The sequence below is a fragment of the Dendropsophus ebraccatus genome, chromosome 4 (assembly GCF_027789765.1).
Source record: "Dendropsophus ebraccatus isolate aDenEbr1 chromosome 4, aDenEbr1.pat, whole genome shotgun sequence".
NCBI classification, from domain to species: domain Eukaryota; kingdom Metazoa; phylum Chordata; class Amphibia; order Anura; family Hylidae; genus Dendropsophus; species Dendropsophus ebraccatus.
In genome coordinates this window covers 3,313,006-3,339,127 of record NC_091457.1, presented here as the reverse complement: position 1 = coordinate 3,339,127, position 26,122 = coordinate 3,313,006, and the positions used below count along the sequence as shown (strand labels likewise).

General features: G+C 47.0%; 1 protein-coding gene across 1 annotated transcript in view; it reads right to left on the bottom strand.

The window, feature by feature from the left end:
- The window catches only part of RRAS2 (RAS related 2), a 32,801-nt gene extending 10,470 nt beyond the window's left edge, over positions 1-22,331 (bottom strand). Inside the window, exons 1-3 of the mRNA XM_069968014.1 lie at positions 22,135-22,331; positions 718-805; positions 492-594 (exon numbers count right to left, since the gene is read on the bottom strand). Coding sequence (XP_069824115.1) covers positions 492-594; positions 718-805; positions 22,135-22,236 — 293 coding nt within the window. The 5' untranslated portion in view covers positions 22,237-22,331. The remainder of the gene's footprint in view (positions 1-491; positions 595-717; positions 806-22,134) is intronic.
- Positions 22,332-26,122: the final 3,791 nt, after the last annotated feature.

The window sequence follows — 26,122 nt, the reverse complement described above, 5'->3', positions numbered from 1 at the left end:
CAGAGCCCCGCCCGCTCTATATCCTGTGTATAGAGAGGTAGTCACAGCCCCGCCCCCTGTATATCCTGTGTATAGAGGGGGTAGTCACAGCCCCGCCCCCTGTATATCCTGTGTATAGAGGGGGTAGTCACAGCACCGCCCCCTGTATATCCTGTGTATAGAGAGGTAGTCACAGCCCCGCCCCCTGTATATCCTGTGTATAGAGAGGTAGTCACAGCCCCTACCCCTGTATATAGAGAGGTAGTCACAGCCCCGCCCCCTGTATATCCTGTGTATAGAGAGGTAGTCACAGCCCCGCCCCCTGTATATCCTGTGTATAGAAAGGTAGTCACAGCCCCGCCCCCTGTATATCCTGTGTATAGGGAGGTAGTCACAGCCCCGCCCCCTGTATATCCTGTGTATAGGAAAGTAGTCACAGCCCCGCCCCCTGTATACCATGTGTATAGAGTGGTAGTCACAGCCCCGCCCCCTGGATGATGTATAGGACATACCTTCCTCTGTCTGTTACAGAGAACACCAGCAGGAACCCCTCTCCGGTCCTCATGTATTGTTCTCTCATTGCTCCAAACTCCTCCTGCCCGGCGGTGTCTAGGACTGGAGACACAGAGAGCGGCGTTAGTCGTGATGTCAGAGGTGTGGTGTGGCGTGGCCCCCCCCCCCCCCAGTATACATATACACCGCTCTGTACACACAGGATATTATAATGTTATTACTCACTGTCCAGGCGGGCGGCGCGGTCATCGATAACACATTGCTTGGTGTAGGAATCCTCAATGGTGGGGTCATAGTCTGTGACAAAGTACGACTACAGGAGGAAGAGGAGAACGGACAACGCTTATTATAACTCATCTATTATTGATGAGAGATGATCCATGAACGGTCATTACTTAACGCAACCAGCAGGTGTCACCACATACAGCGGTCCTGCAGGCGGCTCTGCCCTCCCAGCTAGACTAGAGGTAAATGGGACAGGAGCCCTTTAAGACTCCACAACGCTCAGCGCTCCAATGTCCTGAACGACTCCTAATGAATTTCACAATCAGTCTAGACCGAGGTATGTCTGCACCAGTGACCACCAGTCGAGACCAGCGCCAGTCCGCCATATGTCTACTTAATGAGGACGGATCAGGTTATACATCACATGACCCAAAAAAAGAAAAAACACACCCAAAATAACTTCCATCTGCTGAGTGACCCCGCAACACAGGGGGGCAAAAGATATCATAAAAACCATAGAGAGGAAAAAGAAGGTTGATAAACCACGAGACATCTGCATCACCGGACTATAATACATCAGTGTCTATAATACAGAGAAACACCTGACATAAAAAATAACATATATAACACAGAAAGAATGACAACATCAATATATCCAGCCAACATTGTGGAGAAAGACTGTAATACTGCCCCCTATATACAGGAATATAACTACTATAATACTGCCCCCTATATACAGGAATATAACTACTATAATACTGCTCCTATATACAGGAATATAACTACTATAATACTGCCCCTATATACAGGAATATACTACTATAATACTGCCCCTATATACAGGAATATACTACTATAATACTGCCCCCTATATAAAGGAATATAACTACTATAATACTGCTCCTATATACAGGAATATACTACTATAATACTGCTCCTATATACAGGAATATAACTACTATAATACTGCTCCTATATATAGGAATATAACTCCTATAATACTGCCTCCTATATACAGGGATATAACCACTATAATACTGCCCCTATATACAGGAATATAACTACTATAATACTGCTCCTATATACAGGAATATACTACTATAATACTGCTCCCTATATACAGGGATATAATTACTATAATACTGCCCCCTATATACAGGAATATAACTACTATAATACTGCTCCTAAATACAGGGATATAACAACTATAATACTGCTCCTATATATAGGAATATAACTCCTATAATACTGCCTCCTATATACAGGGATATAACCACTATAATACTGCCCCTATATACAGGAATATAACTACTATAATACTGCTCCTATATACAGGAATATACTACTATAATACTGCTCCCTATATACAGGGATATACTACTATAATACTGCTCCCTAAATACAGGGATATAACTACTATAATACTGCTCCTATATACAGGAATATAACTACTATAATACTGCCCCCTATATACAGGGATATAACTACTATAATACTGCTCCTATATACAGGAATATAACTACTATAATACTGCTCCTATATACAGAGATATAACAACTATAATACTGCTCCTATATATAGGAATATAACTCCTATAATACTGCCTCCTATATACAGGGATATAACCACTATAATACTGCCCCTATATACAGGAATATAACTACTATAATACTGCTCCTATATACAGGAATATACTACTATAATACTGCTCCCTATATACAGGGATATACTACTATAATACTGCTCCCTATATACAGGGATATAACTACTATAATACTGCTCCTATATACAGGAATATAACTACTATAATACTGCCCCCTATATACAGGAATATAACTACTATAATACTGCTCCTATATACAGGAATATACTACTATAATACTGCTCCCTATATACAGGGATATAACTACTATAATACTGCTCCTATATACAGGAATATAACTACTATAATACTGCCCCCTATATACAGGAATATAACTCCTATAATACTGCTCCTATATACAGGAATATAACTCCTATAATACTGCTCCTATATACAGGGATATAACTACTATAATACTGCTCCTATATACAGGAATATACTACTATAATACTGCTCCTATATACAGGAATATACTACTATAATACTGTCCCCTATATACAGGAATATAACTACTATAATACTGCTCCTATATACAGGAATATAACTACTATAATACTGCTCCTATATACAGGAATATACTACTATAATACTGCTCCCTATATACAGGAATATACTACTATAATACTGTTCCCTATATACAGGAATATAACTACTATAATACTGCCCCTATATACAGGAATATACTACTATAATACTGCCCCTATATACAGGAATATACTACTATAATACTGCTCCTATATACAGGAATATACTACTATAATACTGCTCCTATATACAGGAATATAACTACTATAATACTGCTCCTATATACAGGAATATACTACTATAATACTGCCCCTATATACAGGAATATACTACTATAATACTGCTCCTATATACAGGAATATAACTACTATAATACTGCTCCTATATACAGGAATATAACTACTATAATACTGCTCCTATATACAGGAATATACTACTATAATACTGCTCCTATATACAGGAATATAACTACTATAATACTGCTCCTATATACAGGACTATAACTACTATAATACTGCTCCTATATACAGGAATATACTACTATAATACTGCCCCTATATACAGGGATATAACTACTATAATACTGCCCCCTATATACAGGGATATAATTACTATAATACTGCTCCCTATATACAGGAATATACCTACTATAATACTGCCCCCTATATACAGGAATATAACTACTATAATACTGCTCCTATATACAGGAATATACTACTATAATACTGCTCCCTATATACAGGGATATACTACTATAATACTGCTCCCTATATACAGGGATATAACTACTATAATACTGCTCCTATATACAGGAATATAACTACTATAATACTGCTCCTATATACAGGAATATAACTCCTATAATACTGCTCCTATATACAGGGATATAACTACTATAATACTGCTCCTATATACAGGAATATACTACTATAATACTGCTCCTATATACAGGAATATACTACTATAATACTGTCCCCTATATACAGGAATATAACTACTATAATACTGCTCCTATATACAGGAATATAACTACTATAATACTGCTCCTATATACAGGAATATACTACTATAATACTGCTCCCTATATACAGGAATATACTACTATAATACTGTTCCCTATATACAGGAATATAACTACTATAATACTGCCCCTATATACAGGAATATACTACTATAATACTGCCCCTATATACAGGAATATACTACTATAATACTGCTCCTATATACAGGAATATACTACTATAATACTGCTCCTATATACAGGAATATAACTACTATAATACTGCTCCTATATACAGGACTATAACTACTATAATACTGCTCCTATATACAGGAATATACTACTATAATACTGCCCCTATATACAGGGATATAACTACTATAATACTGCCCCCTATATACAGGGATATAATTACTATAATACTGCCCCCTATATACAGGGATATAATTACTATAATACTGCTCCCTATATACAGGAATATACCTACTATAATACTGCCCCCTATATACAGGAATATACTACTATAATACGGCTCCTATATACAGGGATATACTACTATAATACTGCTCCTATATACAGGGATATAACTACTATAATACTGCCCCCTATATACAGGAATATAACTACTATAATACTGCTCCTATATACCGGAATATAACTACTATAATACTGCCCCCTATATACAGGAATATAACTACTATAATACTGCTCCTATATACAGGTATATAACTACTATAATACTGCTCCTATATACAGGAATATACCTACTATAATACTGCTCCTATATACAGGGATATACTACTATAATACTGCTCCTATATACAGGAATATACTACTATAATACTGCTCCTATATACAGGAATATAACTACTATAATACTGCTCCTATATACAGGGATATACTACTATAATACTGCCCCTATATACAGGGATATACTACTATAATACTGCTCCTATATACAGGAATATAACTACTATAATACTGCTCATATATACAGGAATATAACTACTATAATACTGCTCCCTATATACAGGAATATAACTACTATAACACTGCCCCTATATATAGGAATATACTACTATAATACTGCTCCTATATACAGGGATATAACTACTATAATACTGCCCCTATATACAGGAATATAACTACTATAATACTGCTCCTATATACAGGAATATAACTACTATAATACTGCTCCTATATACAGGAATATACTACTATAATACTGCCCCCATATATACAGGAATATAACTACTATAATACTGCCCCCTATATACAGGAATATACTACTATAATACTGCTTCTATATACAGGAATATAACTACTATAATACTGCTCCTATATACAGGAATATACTACTATAATACTGCCCCTATATACAGGAATATAACTACTATAATACTGCTCCTATATACAGGAATATAACTACTATAACACTGCTCCTATATACAGGAATATAACTACTATAATACTGCTCCTATATACAGGAATATAACTACTATAATACTGCTCCTATATACAGGAATATACTACTATAATACTGCTCCAATATACAAGAATATAACTACTATAATACTGCTCCTATATACAAGGATATAACTACTATAATACTGCCCCTATATACAGGAATATAACTACTATAATACTGCTCCTATATACAGGAATATACTACTATAATACTGCCCCTATATACAGGAATATACTACTATAATACTGCTCCTATATACAGGAATATAACTACTATAATACTGCTCCTATATACAGGAATATACTACTATAATACTGCTCCTATATACAGGAATATAACTACTATAATACTGCTCCTATATACAGGAATATAACTACTATAATACTGCTCCTATATACAGGAATATAACTACTATAATACTGCTCCTATATACAGGGATATAACTACTATAATACTGCTCCTATATACAGGAATATAACTACTATAATACTGCTCCTATATACAGGAATATAACTACTATAATACTGCCGCCTATATACAGGAATATAACTACTATAATACTGCTCCTATATACAGGGATATAACTACTATAATACTGCTCCCTATATACAGGAATATAACTACTATAATACTGCTCCTATATACAGGAATATAACTACTATAATACTGCCGCCTATGTGTTAGATATAAGCCAGCGCCAGTTATCTGGATGTCTCGGTGCGGTATAATCTTTCGGTTATATTAGGCCGGGTCTGTTGTGATGTTACAAATATTATTTCAGGAAGGAGATTAGGAGTCCGTCCCCTCTGATCACATACTGGGGGGGGGGGGGGCTCAGCAGTATGTGGCGGTGTCTAGTAGAGATGTGACAGCTGCGGCCCATCCATAGACTCTTCCTGGTATTCCAGGTATGTGAAAGTGAGGCAGTGAAACGTGACCGGGGTGCAACACTATATGGGGAGTGAGCGGAATATTCTACTATCATCTCTGATCTAACCACCCTGTAGTCACCAAGTGTGTAAGACATGATGTAAGAGCAGAATAGTGAGTGCAGCTCTGGAGGATAAGACATGATTTAAGAGCAGAATAGTGAGTGCAGCTCTGGAGGATGAGACATGATGTAAGAGCAGAATAGTGAGTGCAGCTCTGGAGAATGAGACATGATGTAACAGCAGAATAGTGAGGGCAGCTCTGGAGGATGAGACATGATGTAACAGCAGAATAGTGAGGGCAGCTCTGGAGGATGAGACATGATGTAACAGCAGAATAGTGAGTGCAGCTCTGGAGGATGAGACAGGATGTTACAGCAGAATAGTGAGTGCAGCTCTGGAGACATGATGTATGACTATGTAGCAGAGCTGAGTGAGCGCAGTTTGCCTCTGTAGGTCTCTGGTGATGTGCGGGGGGTTTCCAGCCCGGTTTTCCCCTCTCGCCCTGATTTACATACTAGGAGGTATTTTTATGAGTTGGTGTCTGAGCTGCTGGCGGAGGCAGGAGACCCCATCACCAATAACCAGAGCCCCTAAACATAGCCCGGGGGAGGGGACACTACAGATCAGGAAAGCTGGGTGACCTCCTCTGACCCCTATATACCAGCTGGGGTTATATATACTACATCAGTCACTCAGGACCCTAGGAAAGCTGGGTGACCTCTCCTGACCCCTATATACCAGCTGGGGTTAAATATACTACATGAGTCACTCAGGACCCTAGGAAAGCTGGGTGACCTCTCCTGACCCCTATATACAGGCTGGGGTTATATATACTACGAGTCATTCAGGACCCTAGGAAAGCTGGGTGACCTCTCCTGACCCCTATATACAGGCTGGGGTTATATATAGTACATGAGTCATTCAGGACCCTAGGAAAGCTGGATGACCTCTCCTGAATCCTACATACCGGCTGGGGTTATATATATACTACATGAGTCACTCAGGACCCTAGGAAAGCTGGGTGATCTCCCCTGACCCATATATATTGGCTGGGGTTATTTATACTACTTGATTCTCTCAGTACCCTAGGAAAGCTGGGTGACCTCCCCTGACCCATATATATTGGCTGGGGTTATATATACACTAATTGATTCACTCAGTACCCTAGGAAAGCTGGGTGACCTCCCCTGACCCATATATACCGGCTGGGGTTATATATACTACACGAGTCATTCAGGACCCTAGGAAAGCTGGGTGACCTCCCCTGATCCACATATAGTGGCTGGAGTTATATATACTACACGAGTCATTGAGGACCCTAGGAAATCTGGGTGACCTTCCTGTAGCAGCACCTATATATAACCCTTGGGGATAAGTACATGGGGGTCTCCACAGAGAGAGCAGCAGAGAGGAGTGTGATAAACAAGCACAGGATACCAGGTGCGGTGACACTGACTTCCTGTTGTCTTCCAAACTACAACCAGAAGCCGCAATCATCAATAGGACTGAGGGGGTGATAATATACAGGAGGGGGGGGTGATAATATACAGGGGGGGGGGGGGGATAATATACAGGAGGAGGGATGATAATATACAGGGGGGGGGGTGATAATATACAGGAGGGGGGGGGGGGATGATAATATACAGGGGGGGGTGATAATATACAGGGGGGGGGGGTGATAATATACAGGAGGAGGGATGATAATATACAGGAGGGGGGGTGATAATATACAGGAGGGGGGGGTGATAATATACAGGGGGGGTGATAATATACAGGGGGGGGTGATAATATACAGGGGGGGTGATAATATACAGGGGGGGGTGATAATATACAGGGGGGGGTGATAATATACAGGAGGGGGGAAGATAATATACAGGGGGGGGTGATAATATACAGGAGGGGGGAAGATAATATACAGTGGGGGGTGATAATATACAGGAGGGGGGGTGATAATATACAGGAGGGGGGGTGATAATATACAGGAGGGGGGTGATAATATACAGGGGGGGGTGATAATATACAGGAGGGGGGGGTGATAATATACAGGGGGGTGATAATATACAAGGGGGGGTGATAATATACAGGAGGGGGGGTGATAATATAAAGGAGGGGGGTGATAATATACAGGAGGGGGTGTGATAATATACAGGGGGGGGTGATAATATACAGGAGGGGGTGTGATAATATACAGGAGGGGGGGTGATAATATACAGGAGGGGGGGGTGATAATATACAGGAGGGGGGGTGATAATATACAGGAGGGGGGGATGATAATATACAGGAGGGGGTGATAATATACAGGAGGGGGTGATAATATACAGGAGGGGGGGTGATAATATACAGAAGGGGGGGGGGTGATAATATACAGGGGGGGGGTGATAATATACAGGAGGAGGGATGATAATATACAGGAGGGGGGGTGATAATATACAGGAGGGGGGGTGATAATATACAGGGGGGGGGGGTGATAATATACAGGGGGGGGGGGGTGATAATATACAGGAGGGGGGGGTGATAATATACAGGAGGGGGTGATAATATACAGGAGGGGGGGTGATAATACACAGGAGGGGGGGATGATAATACACAGGAGGGGGGGATGATAATATACAGGAGGGGGGTGTAATATACAGGAGGGGGGATGATAATATACAGGAGGGGGGGTGATAATACACAGGAGGGGGGGTGATAATATACAGGAGGGGGTGATAATACACAGGAGGGGGGGGTGATAATATACAGGAGGGGGGGATGATAATATACAGGAGGGGAGGTGATAATATACAGGAGGGGGGGGTGATAATATACAGGAGGGGGGGTGATAATATACAGGAGGGGAGGTGATAATATACAGGAGGGGGGGTGATAATATACAGGGGGGGGGGTGATAATATACAGAAGGGGGGGTGAAAATATACAGGAGGGGGGGTGAAAATATACAGGAGGGGGGGTGAAAATATACAGGAGGGGGGAAGATAATATACAGAAGGGGGGGGTGATAATATACATGAGGGGGGTGATAATATACATGAGGGGGGGGATGATAATATACAGAAAGGAGGTGATAATATACAGGAAGGGGGATGATAATATACAGAAAGGGGGTGATAATATACAGAAAGGGGGTGATAATATACAGGTAAGTACAGGAGGGGGAATGTAAACAATTCTAACAACCACAGAACAATTATTCATATAAAACTATTTACACTAAACCAACATATAATGTGAACTATTGTTTCCTGTTATCAGCCACATCTGGCTTATAACGCTCAAGCACTGATTTAATTGATATCAGCCCATCCTCTTATATCACTGCTGTACTGTAATAAGATATCAGCCTCTCCTCTTATATCACTGCTGTACTGTAATAAGATATCAGCCTCTCCTCTTATATCACTGCTGTACTGTAATAAGATATCAGCCTCTCCTCTTATATCACTGCTGTACTGTAATAAGATATCAGCCTCTCCTCTTATATCACTGCTGTACTGTAATAAGATATCAGCCTCTCCTCTTATATCACTGCTGTACTGTAATAAGGTGATATCAGCCTCTCCTCTTATATCACTGCTGTACTGTAATAAGATATAAGCCCCTCCTCTTATATCACTGCTGTACTGTAATAAGATGATATCAGCCTCTCCTCTTATATCACTGCTGTACTGTAATAAGATGATATCAGCCTCTCCTCTTATATCACTGCTGTACTGTAATAAGATATCAGCCTCTCCTCTTATATCACTGCTGTACTGTAATAAGGGAATATAAGCCTCTCCTCTTATATCACTGCTGTACTGTAATAAGGTATTAGCCTCTCCTCTTATATCACTGCTGTACTGTAATAAGATATCAGCCTCTCCTCTTATATCACTGCTGTACTGTAATAAGATGATATCAGCCTCTCCTCTTATATCACTGCTGTACTGTAATAAGATATGAGCCTCTCCTCTTATATCACTGCTGTACTGTAATAAGATATCAGCCTCTCCTCTTATATCACTGCTGTACTGTAATAAGATATCAGCCTCTCCTCTTATATCACTGCTGTACTGTAATAAGATATCAGCCTCTCCTCTTATATCACTGCTGTACTGTAATAAGATATCAGCCTCTCCTCTTATATCACTGCTGTACTGTAATAAGATGATATCAGCCTCTCCTCTTATATCACTTCTGTACTGTAATAAGATATCAGCCTCTCCTCATATATCACTGCTGTACTGTAATAAGATGATATCAGCCTCTCCTCTTATATCACTGCTGTACTGTAATAAGATGATATCAGCCTCTCCTCTTATATCACTGCTGTACTGTAATAAGATATCAGCCTCTCCTCTTATATCATTGCTATACTGTAATAGGATATCAGCCTCTCCTCTTATATCACTGCTGTACTGTAATAAGATATAAGCCCCTCCTCTTATATCACTGCTGTACTGTAATAAGATGATATCAGCCTCTCCTCTTATATCACTGCTGTACTGTAATAAGATATAAGCCCCTCCTCTTATATCACTGCTGTACTGTAATAAGATGATATCAGCCTCTCCTCTTATATCACTGCTGTACTGTAATAAGGTGATATCAGCCTCTCCTCTTATATCACTGCTGTACGTAATAAGATATCAGCCTCTCCTCTTATATCACTGCTGTACTGTAATAAGATATCATCCTCTTCTTATATCACTGCTGTACTGTAATAAGATATTAGCCTCTCCTCTTATATCACTGCTGTACTGTAATAAGATATCAGCCTCTCCTCTTATATCACTGCTGTACTGTAATAAGATATCAGCCTCTCCTCTTATATCACTGCTGTACTGTAATAAGATATCAGCCTCTCCTCTTATATCATTGCTATACTGTAATAGGATATCAGCCTCTCCTCTTATATCACTGCTGTATTGTAATAAGATGATATCAGCCTCTCCTCTTATATCACTGCTGTACTGTAATAAGATGATATCAGCCTCTCCTCCTATATCACTGCTGTACTGTAATAAGATATCAGCCTCTCCTCTTATATCACTGCTGTACTGTAATAAGATATCAGCCTCTCCTCTTATATCACTGCTGTACTGTAATAAGGTATCAGCCTCTCCTCTTATATCACTGCTGTACGGTAATAAGTTAACAGCCTCTCCTCTTATATCACTGCTGTACTGTAATAATCAGCCTCTCCTCTTATATCACTGCTGTACTGTAATAAGATATCAGCCTCTCCTCTTATATCACTGCTGTACTGTAATAAGATATAAGCCTCTCCTCTTATATCACTGCTGTACGGTAATAAGATAACAGCCTCTCCTCTTATATCACTGCTGTACTGTAATAAGATATCAGCCTCTCCTCTTATATCACTGCTGTACTGTAATAAGGTATCAGCCTCTCCTCTTATATCACTGCTGTACTGTAATAAGATGATATCAGCCTCTCCTCTTATATCACTTCTGTACTGTAATAAGATATCAGCCTCTCCTCTTATATCACTGCTGTACTGTAATAAGATATCAGCCTCTCCTCTTATATCACTGCTGTACTGTAATAAGATATCAGCCTCTCCTCATATATCACTGCTGTACTGTAATAAGATATCAGCCTCTCCTCTTATATCACTGCTGTACTGTAATAAGATATCAGCCTCTCCTCATATATCACTGCTGTACTGTAATAAGATGATATCAGCCTCTCCTCTTATATCACTGCTGTACTGTAATAAGATATCAGCCTCTCCTCTTATATCACTGCTGTACTGTAATAAGATGGTATCAGCCTCTCCTCTTATATCACTGCTGTACTGTAATAAGGGAATATAAGCCTCTCCTCTTATATCACTGCTGTACTGTAATAAGATATCAGCCTCTCCTCTTATATCACTGCTGTACTGTAATAAGATATCAGCCTCTCCTCTTATATCACTGCTGTACTGTAATAAGATATCAGCCTCTCCTCTTATATCACTGCTGTACTGTAATAAGATATCAGCCTCTCCTCTTATATCATTGCTATACTGTAATAGGATATCAGCCTCTCCTCTTATATCACTGCTGTATTGTAATAAGATGATATCAGCCTCTCCTCTTATATCACTGCTGTACTGTAATAAGATGATATCAGCCTCTCCTCCTATATCACTGCTGTACTGTAATAAGATATAAGCCCCTCCTCTTATATCACTGCTGTACTGTAATAAGATATCAGCCTCTCCTCTTATATCACTGCTGTACTGTAATAAGATGATATCAGCCTCTCCTCTTATATCACTGCTGTACTGTAATAAGATATCAGCCTCTCCTCTTATATCACTGCTGTACTGTAATAAGATATCAGCCTCTCCTCTTATATCACTGCTGTACTGTAATAAGATATCAGCCTCTCCTCTTATATCACTGCTGTACTGTAATAAGATATAAGCCTCTCCTCTTATATCACTGCTGTACTGTAATAAGATATCAGCCTCTCCTCTTATATCATTGCTATACTGTAATAGGATATCAGCCTCTCCTCTTATATCACTGCTGTACTGTAATAAGATATAAGCCCCTCCTCTTATATCACTGCTGTACTGTAATAAGATGATATCAGCCTCTCCTCTTATATCACTGCTGTACTGTAATAAGATATAAGCCCCTCCTCTTATATCACTGCTGTACTGTAATAAGATGATATCAGCCTCTCCTCTTATATCACTGCTGTACTGTAATAAGATATCAGCCTCTCCTCTTATATCACTGCTGTACTGTAATAAGATATCAGCCTCTCCTCTTATATCACTGCTGTACTGTAATAAGATATCAGCCTCTCCTCTTATATCACTGCTGTACTGTCATAAGTCGTTTCCGGACCTCTGTTCCTGTCAGTGAATAGAAACTTTTAGGGTGCAGCCCTCAGTAGACCATACCCCACCACTTACCATCAGCAGACCATACCTCATTACTGACCATCAGCAGACCATACTCCATTACCTTCCCATCAGCAGACCATACTCCATCACTGACCATCAGCAGACCATACTCCATCACTGACCATCAGCAGACCATACTCCATTACCTTCCCATCAGCAGACCATACTCCATCACTCACCATCAGCAGACCATACTCCATCACTGACCATCAGCAGACCATACTCCATCACTGACCATCAGCAGACCATACTCCATCACTGACCATCAGCAGACCATACTCCATCACTGACCATCAGCAGACCATACTCCATCACTGACCATCAGCAGACCATACTCCATCACTGACCATCAGCAGACCATACTCCATCACTCACCATCAGCACACCATACTCCATCACTGACCATCAGCAGACCATACTCCATCACTGACCATCAGCAGACCATACTCCATCACTGACCATCAGCAGACCATACTCCATCACTCACCATCAGCAGACCATACTCCATCACTCACCATCAGCAGACCATACTCCATCACTCACCATCAGCAGACCATACTCCATCACTCACCATCAGCAGACCATACTCCATCACTCACCATCAGCAGACCATACTCCATCACTCACCATCAGCAGACCATACTCCATCACTTACCATCAGCAGACCATACTCCATCACTCACCATCAGCACACCATACTCCATCACTTACCATCAGCAGACCATACTCCATCACTTACCATCAGCAGACCATACTCCATCACTCACCATCAGCAGACCATACTCCACCACTTACCATCAGCAGACCATTCTCCATCACTCACCATCAGCAGACCATACTCCACCACTTACCATCAGCAGACCATACTCCATCACTCACCATCAGCAGACCATACTCCATCACTTACCATCAGCAGACCATACTCCACCACTTACCATCAGCAGACCATACTCCATCACTTACCATCAGCAGACCATACTCCACCACTTACCATCAGCAGACCATACTCCATCACTCACCATCAGCAGACCATACTCCATCACTCACCATCAGCAGACCATACTCCATCACTCACCATCAGCAGACCATACTCCACCACTCACCATCAGCAGACCATACTCCACCACTTACCATCAGCAGACCATACCCCACCATACTCCATCACTTACCATCAGCAGACCATACTCCATCACTTACCATCAGCAGACCATACTCCATCACTTACCATCAGCAGACCATACTCCATCACTTACCATCAGCAGACCATACTCCACCACTTACCATCAGCAGACCATACTCCATCACTTACCATCAGCAGACCATACTCCATCACTCACCATCAGCAGACCATACTCCACCACTTACCATCAGCAGACCATACCCCACCATACTCCATCACTTACCATCAGCAGACCATACTCCATCACTTACCATCAGCAGACCATACTCCATCACTTACCATCAGCAGACCATACTCCATCACTCACCATCAGCAGACCATACTCCATCACCATCAGCAGACCATACTCCATCACTTACCATCAGCAGACCATACTCCACCACTTACCATCAGCAGACCATACCCCACCATACTCCATCACTTACCATCAGCAGACCATACTCCATCACTTACCATCAGCAGACCATACTCCACCACTTACCATCAGCAGACCATACTCCATCACTTACCATCAGCAGACCACACTCCATCACTCACCATCAGCAGACCATACTCCATCACTTACCATCAGCAGACCATACTCCACCACTTACCATCAGCAGACCATACTCCACCACTTACCATCAGCAGACCATACTCCATCACTTACCATCAGCAGACCATACTCCACCACTTACCATCAGCAGACCATACTCCATCACTTACCATCAGCAGACCATACTCCATCACTGTAGTGGATTGCACACACAGGATACAGTTGTAGCAAACCCTCAGTTGTCAGAAGCTTTAGCTTCAGTTATAGAGCTCCCGCCCCCTTACCTCCTCCTGTGCGGCACACACAGGGTTAACCCCTCTGATGACATCACAGCAGTGCAGGCCAGAATACTATGCAGGATGATGTCACTGCCTGAACTGCGGCCAGGAGGCCGGGTGACAAATCTCTCTACTATTGCTGAGCATCACAGATCTGTACTGATCCTGAGCTCCAGTCACATGGAGAGCATCCTGGGGGGCTCCGCAGGCTGTGGTTGTATCCCAGCACATGGCGGCGCTTTGGGGGAATGAGGGGACCAGAAGAGGGACCTCCAGAGCTGCACTCTAAATTCTGCTCTGGATGTAACTGGGGTAGAAGGGAACATTTGAACCCTGCAGATCTGGATTAGAAGTGCAGTAATCCCAGAGAGCAGCACCACCATCACACCGTCCGGTAACACAGTCCTCCAGTGACCAACACCAACATACCGTCTGGTAACACAATCCTCCAGTGACCAACACCAACAGACCGTCTGGTAACACAGTCCTCCAGTGACCAACGCCATCACACCGTCCGGTAACACAGTCCTCCAGTGACCAACACCAACAGACCGTCTGGTAACACAGTCCTCCAGTGACCAACGCCATCACACCGTCCGGTAACACAGTCCTCCAGTGACCAACACCAACAGACCGTCTGGTAACACAATCCTCCAGTGACCAACACCAACAGACCGTCTGGTAACACAGTCCTCCAGTGACCAACGCCATCACACCGTCCGATAACACAATCCTCCAGTGACCAACACCATCACACCGTGCGGTAACACAATCCTCCAGTCACCAACACCATCACACCGTCCGGTAACACAATCCTCCAGTCACCAACACCATCACACCGTCCTCCAGTCACCAACACCATCACACCATCCTCCAGTGACCAACACCATCACACCGTCCTCCAGTGACCAACACCATCACACTGTCCTCCAGTGACCAACACCATCACACCATCCTCCAGTGACCAACACCATCCTCCAGTGACCAACACCATCACACCGTCTTCCAGTGACCAACACCATCACACTGCCTTCCAGTGACCATCACCATCACACCATCCTCCAGTGACCAACACCATCCTCCAGTGACCAACACCATCCTCCAGTGACCAACACCATCACACCGTCCTCCAGTGACCAACACCATCCTCCAGTGACCAACACCATCACACCATCCTCCAGTGACCAACACCATCCTCCAGTGACCAACACCATCCTCCAGTGACCAACACCATCACACCGTCCTCCAGTGACCAACACCATCACACTGTCCTCCAGTGACCAACACCATCACACCATCCTCCAGTGACCAACACCATCCTCCAGTGACCAACACCATCACACCGTCTTCCAGTGACCAACACCATCACACTGCCTTCCAGTGACCATCACCATCACACCGTCCTCCAGTGACCAACACCATCACACCATCCTCCAGTGACCAACACCATCCTCCAGTGACCAACACCATCCTCCAGTGACCAACACCATCACACCGTCCTCCAGTGACCAACACCATCCTCCAGTGACCAACACCATCACACCGTCCTCCAGTGACCAACACCATCACACCGTCCTCCAGTGACCAACACCATCACACCGTCCTCCAGTGACCAACACCATCACACCGTCCTCCAGTGACCAACACCATCACACTGCCCTCCAGTGACCAACACCATCACACCGTCCTCCAGTGACCATGACCATCACACCGTCCTCCAGTGACCAACACCATCACACCGTCCTCCAGTGACCAACACCATCACACCGTCCTCCAGTGACCAACACCATCACACCGTCCTCCAGTGACCAACACCATCACACTGTCCTCCAGTGACCAACACCATCACACCGTCCTCCAGTGACCAACACCATCACACTGCCCTCCAGTGACCAACACCATCACACCGTCCTCCAGTGACCATGACCATCACACCGTCCGGTAACACAATCTCTTGAAGAGAGAGCGAGTGATATCACTATGGAGAGAGCTCCCTCCTGGAGCAGCCGCAGCCATCAGCCTCACAGAGCACGGTCTACACCGATACACTGTAACATACCCTCAGGAGACATGGCCACCCTCCTCCAGGGAGCGCTCACCCCGCTGTCCTATACACACTATCAGTAAGGTGGAGGGAGCTGTACTGGCGGCCATATTGGTGTCAGCCGTGGCCACATTTCTCCTGGCTGTCAGTCCTCACTGCCGCCCGCTCTGGGATTCTATTCATCCTATGACACTACTCAGCTGCTGCACCTATTCTAATCATAAAGCAGGAGGCTCAGGATGAACTCCAGGCTGTGCGCCATGTTGTGTGGGAGCGGGCACACCTGGGGTTTCCTCACCCCGTCGCCCTGGTTAATGTTTCTTCGTCTTCTCAGGATTAATGTTGCAGGAGGAGCAGGCGCTGCGCGGTCACCTCCACACGTCCTACTACACCCATACACCACCTGTCTGCTCATGGGAAAGCTGGGTGACTGACACTCTGCATCCATACACCTACAGGATGCTGCAGGGCATGCTGGGAGTTGTAGTGGTGTGGTCAGGGAACACTGCTGTAATATGCGGTAGTGCCCACATATCTGCACCCCATCTACATATACAGCTATAAATGACGACAGCCACGGGGGTGACAGGTCAGTGACAGCTGACAGCAAGAGGCCCCAACAGCAACAGCTGCGGCCACCGTAATACATGACGTCAGGCGTACTCTGCACTGCTCACCACCACTGCATACACCGCCTGTACAAGACACACACAGCCTGTGCATGATACACATTGAACACAGGGCCTGTACAATACACACACTGTACGATACACACACTGCACATGATGTACAGGCGGTGTGTACAGTGTGTGTCTTGTAAAGGTGGTGTATCTCATGTGCAGGCGGTGTGTTTGGGATGGATCATGTACAGGTGGTGTGTGTGTGTCTCATGTACAGGCGGTGTGTGCAGTGTGTGTCTCATACAGGTGGTGTATACAGTGTGTGTGTCTTATACAGGCAGTGCGTGTGTGTCTTGTACAGGCTGTGTATGCAGTAAGTGTGTGTCTTGTACAGGTGCCGTGTTCAGTGTGTCTTGTACAGTTTGTGTCTTGTACAGTGTGTTTTTTGTACAGGCGGGGGGGGGGTGTCTTGTACATGCGGTATGTGCAGTGTGTATCATGTACAGGCGGGGTGTGCAGTGTGTGTATTGTACAGGCGGTGTGTGCAGTGTGTAATACACACACACTGCCTGTACATTATACACACTGTACACACCGCCTGTACAATAAACACACTGCACACACCGCCTGTACATGACACACACCACCTGTACAAGATTCATGCCAAACATACCGCCTGCACATGACCAACACCGCCTGTGCAAGACACACACTGTACACACAGCCTGAACATGATAAACACCACCTGTACCTGACACACGGCCTGTACATGGCACACACTGCACACACCAGCTGTACATGATACATATCACCTGTACATGGCACACACTGCACACACCGCCTGTACATGGCACACACTAGCTGTACATGATACATATCACCTGTACATGGCACACACTGCACACACCAGCTGTACATGGCACACACCAGCTGTACATGGCACACACTGCACACACCAGCTGTACATGGCACACACCAGCTGTACATGGCACACACTGCACACACCGCCTGTACATGGCACACACTGCACACACCGCCTGTACATGGCACACACTGCACACACCAGCTGTACATGGCACACACTAGCTGTACATGATACATATCACCTGTACATGGCACACACTGCACACACCGCCTGTACATGGCACACACTGCACACACCAGCTGTACATGGCACACACCAGCTGTACATGGCACACACTGCACACACCGTCTGTACATGGCACACACTGCACACACCAGCTGTACATGATACATATCACCTGTACATGGCACACACTGCACACACCGCCTGTACATGGCACACACTGCACACACCAGCTGTACATGGCACACACTGCACACACCGCCTGTACATGGCACACACCAGCTGTACATGGCACACACTGCACACACCAGCTGTACATGGCACACACCAGCTGTACATGGCACACACTGCACACACCATCTGTACATGGCACACACCAGCTGTACATGGCACACACTGCACACACCGCCTGTACATGGCACACACCAGCTGTACATGGCACACACTGCACACACCAGCTGTACATGGCACACACCAGCTGTACATGGCACACACTGCACACACCATCTGTACATGGCACACACCAGCTGTACATGGCACACACTGCACACACCGTCTGTACATGGCACACACCAGCTGTACATGGCACACACTGCACACACCGCCTGTACATGGCACACACCAGCTGTACATGGCACACACTGCACACACCGTCTGTACATGGCACACACTGCACACACCAGCTGTACATGATACACACTGCACACACCAGCTGTACATGGCACACACCAGCTGTACATGATACACACTGCACACACCAGCTGTACATGGCACACACCAGCTGTACATGATACACACTGCACACACCAGCTGTACATGGCACACACTGCACACACCAGCTGTACATGGCACACACCAGCTGTACATGATACACACTGCACACACCAGCTGTACATGGCACACACTGCACACACCAGCTGTACATGATACACACAGCACACACCGCCTGTACCTGACACACACTGCACACACCGCCTGTACCTGACACACACCCGAGAGGCGTCAGTGAAGGAGATCATCCTCTATGAGCTTATTGACTCCAGACTGATACACTGTAACAAACCACCAAAGTCCTCCAAACAGGAGAAAGCCGCAGGTGACATCATCATAGCGCAGGAACATGTACAATCTGCAACTCCCTGCCCAAGAACATGTATAATCCTGCCCCCCCCCCCCCCCCCCATGCTGATGGTCTGTTAGGCCGCGTTCACACACAGTATTTTTGCTCAGTATTGTGATTCTCATATTGCAGTCAGAGCCGCACGCTCCATTGTGGGCACTGACAGGTTCTCTGCGGCCGCTATTCACTGAATATATATCCAGGCTGTATGTCTCACAGAGGATGCAATGGTGACGGACCCTCAGCTGTGTATCAGTTACAGACAGTAAGTACAGGATGATGGCGGCCGCTCCCAATCCACACAACGCACTTTGCTCCTGCACTAAAGGGCACAAAGAGTCTCATCTTAAAGGGCCAGTGACCTCGCAGACAGGAGCGTCCAATCACTGAGAAGACAGGGGGGGCGGGGGGCTGCAAGACCCCAACAAATCCCACACAGACAACCCCCACCCACGTCCCCCACACACACACACACACACACCGACGTCCCCCCCCCCCACACACACCCATGTCCCCCCCCCCCACACCCACGTCCCCCCCCACACCCACGTCCCCCCCCCCCACACACACACACACCCCCACCCACGTCCCCCACACACACACACACACACACACACACACACACACACACACCCCACGTCCCCCCCCCCCCCCACACACACACACCCACGTCGTCGTCGTCCCCCGCACACACACACCCCCCCACATCCCCCCCCCACACACACACCCACGTCACACACACACACACACCCCCACGTCCCCCCCCCCCACACACACGTCCCACACACACACAAACGTCCCACATCCCACCTGGGCGCAACCCTGAAATATGTGTCCCGCGTCCCAACCAGCCTCAACCCCCCACACACACACGCGTCCAGGTTCCAACCCAGGCGCAACCCATACACTTCTGCCAGGACACAAAAAAACTAAAAAAAAATCTGTCCGGATGCCCCTGGCAACTATAAAGAACTCAGTCCATAGCAACCATAAATAACACTCCATAGCAACCAGAGCTCAGCCCATAGCAACCATGCACAACTCAGCCCATAGTAACCATGCACAACTCAGCCCATAGCAACCATACACAACTCAGCCCATAGCAACCATACACAACTCAGCCCATAGCAACCATACACAACTCAGCCCATAGCAACCACACAACTCAGCCCATAGTAACCATACACAACTCAGCCCATAGCAACCATACACAACTCAGCCCATAGCAACCATACACAACTCAGCCCATAGTAACCATACATAACTCAGCCCATAGCAACCATACATAACTCATCCCATAGTAACCATACATAACAGCCCATAACAACCATAAGAACTCAATCCATAGCAACAACAGCTCAGTCCATAGCAACCACCAAGAAGAAACTCCGTTAACCACCTATTACAAGTCAGCTGTGACCAGAGCTAAGCCCAAAGCAACCAATCAGGGCTCAGTACACAGCAACCAATCAGGGCTCAGTACACAGCAACCAATCAGGGCTCAGTACACAGCAACCAATCAGGGCTCTGAATAGAGACGAATTAGCGCTCAGCTGATGGCACCCAATCAGTGAGCAGCTTTCATTTTACCAGGGCATGATATAAAATGAAAGCTGAGCTGTGATTGGCTGCTATGAACTGAGCTGTGATTGGTTGCTAGGAGCAACACAGAACCTCCTGATAGCTGAGGCGCCCCTGTACTGACAGCAAAGGGTCTGTCACAGTTGTATCACAGAGCATCCCAATCCCTCCCAGCATGCCCTGGCCTGCACTCACACACTGTAACACACTCACTGACAGCAAGCAGAGGTCCTGACAATGGTGAAAGCCTGATCTCTACAGACCGACTCCAGAGAGAACTACAACTCCCAGCATGCCCTGACCCCAACAATCTGCAGGACGGTCACCCTAACGTATAGCTGCGCGACCTAGCACTGGCTGCTGGAGCATGCTGGGAGTTGTAGTTCCCCACCAGCCGGGAGGCTACAGGACAGAGCATGTGGGGGGCACTAGGACCCGGGGCCGCCGCCGCCGCACAGGGGCCCCGCATTCCAGCACACTCGCCCTATAGGTACCCACCTGGATGAACTGGATGGTGAGCGCAGACTTGCCCACCCCGCCGCCGCCCACCACCACCAGCCGGTACTTGTCCTGCACCGAGCCGTCCTTCCAGCCGGCCATGCCCGGGGCGGGGGTCCCTGCGCCGCGATACAAATGGCCGAACGAGGGGCCGCCAGCCAGCACTGCCGCTCCGGGGGCGGGGCTAGGCTAATCAGGACGATGCATATTCCGCAAGAGGGGCGGGGCTAAGCTAATAAGGGATATGCCTATTCTGCAGGAGGGGCGGGGCTAGGCTAATCAGGGCGATACATATTCTTCGGGAGAGGCGGAGCTAGGCTAATCAGGGCGATACCTATTGGGCGGCACTAGGCTAATCAGGGCGATGCATGTTGAGTGATAAGGAGGAGCTAAACAAGCGGCCTATTGGATCCAGATTTGCATAGTATAGCTATTTTCAGAAGAAGGGCGGGGCTTAGGGGTTTCCGTCGGCTGGAGGCGTGGCTTGTAGCCCGTTTCGCCCGATACGTTACAGTTGGGGATGCGGCTGCCCGATTACGATAAGGAGTTAAATATTCATGAGGGGGCGGGGCTGTTCCATGTTATTGAGTTCCCGGCAGCGCCCAGTTCTTCCCCAGCGCCTCAACAATCTGCGGTCACGTGACCCGCGGTTACCTCACCGCCTCACAGCCTGCCGCAAAGCATCACGGGGGGGGGGGGGGAAGTAGACCTACAGGTGACCTCAAAGCCGCAAAGTATCATACAGGTGACCCCGCCCCCTCCTTACTGACAGGTCACCCCCCTCCTTACTGACAGGTGACCTCTCCTTACTGACAGCTGAGCTGACCCCTACTTACTGACAGGTCACACCCTATTCTTATTGACAGATGACCCCTCCTTACTGACAGGTGACCCCCTCCCCTCCTTACTGACAGGTGAGCCCCCCCTCCTTACTGACAGGTGAGCCCCCCCCCCTCCTTACTGACAGGTGACCCCCTCCCCTCCTTACTGACAGGTGTGCCCCCCCCCCCTCCTTACTGACAGGTGACCCCCCCCACCTTCTTACTGACAGGTGACCCTCCCTCTCCTTACTGACAGGTGACCCCCGCCCTCCTTACTGACAGGTGAGCCCCCCCCCTCCTTACTGACAGGTGACCCCCTCCCCTCCTTACTGACAGGTGACCCCCGCCCTCCTTACTGACAGGTGAGCCCCCCCCCCTCCTTACTGACAGGTGACCCCCTCCCTCTCCTTACTGACAGGTGACCCCCGCCCTCCTTACTGACAGGTGAGCCCCCCCCCCTCCTTACTGACAGGTGACCCCCTCCCCTCCTTACTGACAGGTGACCCCCGCCCTCCTTACTGACAGGTGAGCCCCCCCCCCTCCTTACTGACAGGTGACCCCCTCCCCTCCTTACTGACAGGTGAGCCCCCCCCCCTCCTTACTGACAGGTGACCCCCCCACCTTCTTACTGACAGGTGACCCTCCCTCTCCTTACTGACAGGTGACCCCCTCCTTACTGACAGGTGACCCTCCCATCCTTACTGACAGGTGACTCCCCCCCCCCCCCCTCCTTACTGACAGGTGATCCCTCCCCCTCCTTACTGACAGCTGACCCCTACTTACTGACAGGTCACACCCTATTCTTATTGACAGATGACCCCTCCTTACTGACAGGTGAGCCCCCCACCCCCTCCTTACTGACAGGTGACCCCCCCTCCTTACTGACAGGTGATCCCTCCCCCTCCTTACTGACAGGTGATCCCTCGTTACTGACAAGTGACCCCTACTTACTGACAGGTCACACCCTATTCATATTGACAGATGACCCCTCCTTACTACCAAGTGACCCTCCCCCTCCTTACTGACAGGTGATCCCTCCCCCTCCTTACTGACAGGTGACTGCCCCCCTTTTTACTGACAGGTGATTCCTCCCCCTCCTTACTGACAGGTGATCCCTCCCCCTCCTAACTGACAGGTGACCCTCCCCCTCCTTACTGACAGGTGACCCCTCCCCCTCCTTACTGCCAAGTGACCCTCCCCCTCCTTACTGACAGGTGACCCTCCCCCTCCTTACTGACAGGTGACCCCTCCCCCTCCTTACTGCCAAGTGACCCTCCCCCTCCTTACTGACAGGTGACCCCCCCCCCTCCTTACTGACAAGTGACCCCTCCCCTCCTTACTGACCAGTGACCCCCATTACTGACACATGACCCCTCCTCCCCCCCTTACTAAAAGGTGACCATCCCCCTTACTGACAGGTGACCCTCCCCCTCCTTACTGACAGGTGATCCCTCGTTACTGATAGGAAACCCCTCCTTACTGACAGATCACCCCCCTCCTTACTGACAGGTCACCCTCCCCCTCTACTGACAGCTGACCCCTACTTACTGACAGGTCACACCCTATTCTTACTGACCGGTGAGCCCCCCAACCCTCCTTACCGACAGGTGACCTCCCCCTCCTTACTGACAAGTGACCCCTCCCTACTGACAGGTGTCTCCCCCCTCCTTACTGACCAGTGACCCCCATTACTGACACATGACCCCTCCTCCCCCCCTTACTAAAAGGTGACCACCCCCCTTACTGGCAGGTGACCCTCCCCCTCCTTACTGACAGGTGACCCTCCCCCTCCTTACTGACAGGTGACCCCTCCCCTCCTTACTGACAGGTGACCCTCCCCCTCCTTACTGACAGGTGACCCTCCCCCTCCTTACTGACAGGTGACCCTCCCCCTCCTTACTGACAGGTGACCCCTCCCCTCCTTGCTGACAGGTGGCCCCTCCCCCTCCTTACTGACAGGTGACCCCTCCTTACTGACAGGTGACCCCTCCCCTCCTTGCTGACAGGTTTCCCCCTCCCCCTCCTTACTGACAGGTGACCCTCCCCCTCCTTACTGACAGGTGACCCTCCCCCTCCTTACTGACAGGTGATCCCTCCTTACTGATAGGTAACCCCTCCTTACTGACAGGTCACCCCCCTCCTTACTGACAGGTCACCCCCCCCCCCCTCTACTGACAGCTGACCCCTATTTACTGACAGGTCACACCCTATTCTTACTGACAGGTGAGCCCTCCTTACTGACAGGTGAGCACCCCAACCCTCCTTACTGACAGGTGACCCCCCTCCTCCTTACTGACAAGTGACCCCTCCCTACTGACAGGTGTCTCCCCCCTCCTTACTGACCAGTGACCCCCATTACTGATACATGACCCCTCCTCCCCCCTTACTAAAAGGTGACCATCCCCCTTACTGACAGGTGACCCTCCCCCTCCTTACTGACAGGTGACCCCTCCCCTCCTTGCTGATAGGTGACCCCTTCCCCTCCTTACTGACAGGTGACCCCTCCCCTCCTTGCTGATAGGTGACCCCTCCCCCTCCTTACTGACAGGTGACCCCCTCCCCCTCTTACTGACAGAATACCCTCCCCTCTTTACTGACAGGTGACCCTCCCCTCCTTACTGACAGGTGACCCCCTCCTTACTGACAGAATACCCTCCCTCCTTACTGACAGAATACCCTCCCTCCTTACTGACAGGTGACCCTTCCCACCTTACTGACAGGTGACCCCTCTTAGCTATTATGTAATGTCTAACAATTCGTGGTTAATAATCTGCTCTTCTTGTTTCTGTGTCTGGGGTCAGAGGTCACCGCTAATACTGAGGTCAGAGGTCAGCACTAACCAAAGAGCTTCAGTATGCAGTGTATGAGAGAAAAGTGATCGGGCACCCCTGCTCTATGCTGATACATCTCCTCAATATTCAGCAGCGGAGAGTGAGCGCAGCTCTGGAGTATAATGAACCAGTAAGCAGATACAGTCACTGGTTTGGTTTACAGAGTTGTTGCTGTCTCCTGCCCTCAGAGCTGCGCTCCAGAATTCTCCTCCATATGCTGCTGTGTAATGTTCACACAGTCATCCTGACGACTCGGACGGCCACTTACTCCTGCAAACAAACAAATCATTAGTTGTAATTAGGGGAAGAAAAACATAAGCAGGGGGTGTCTCTTCA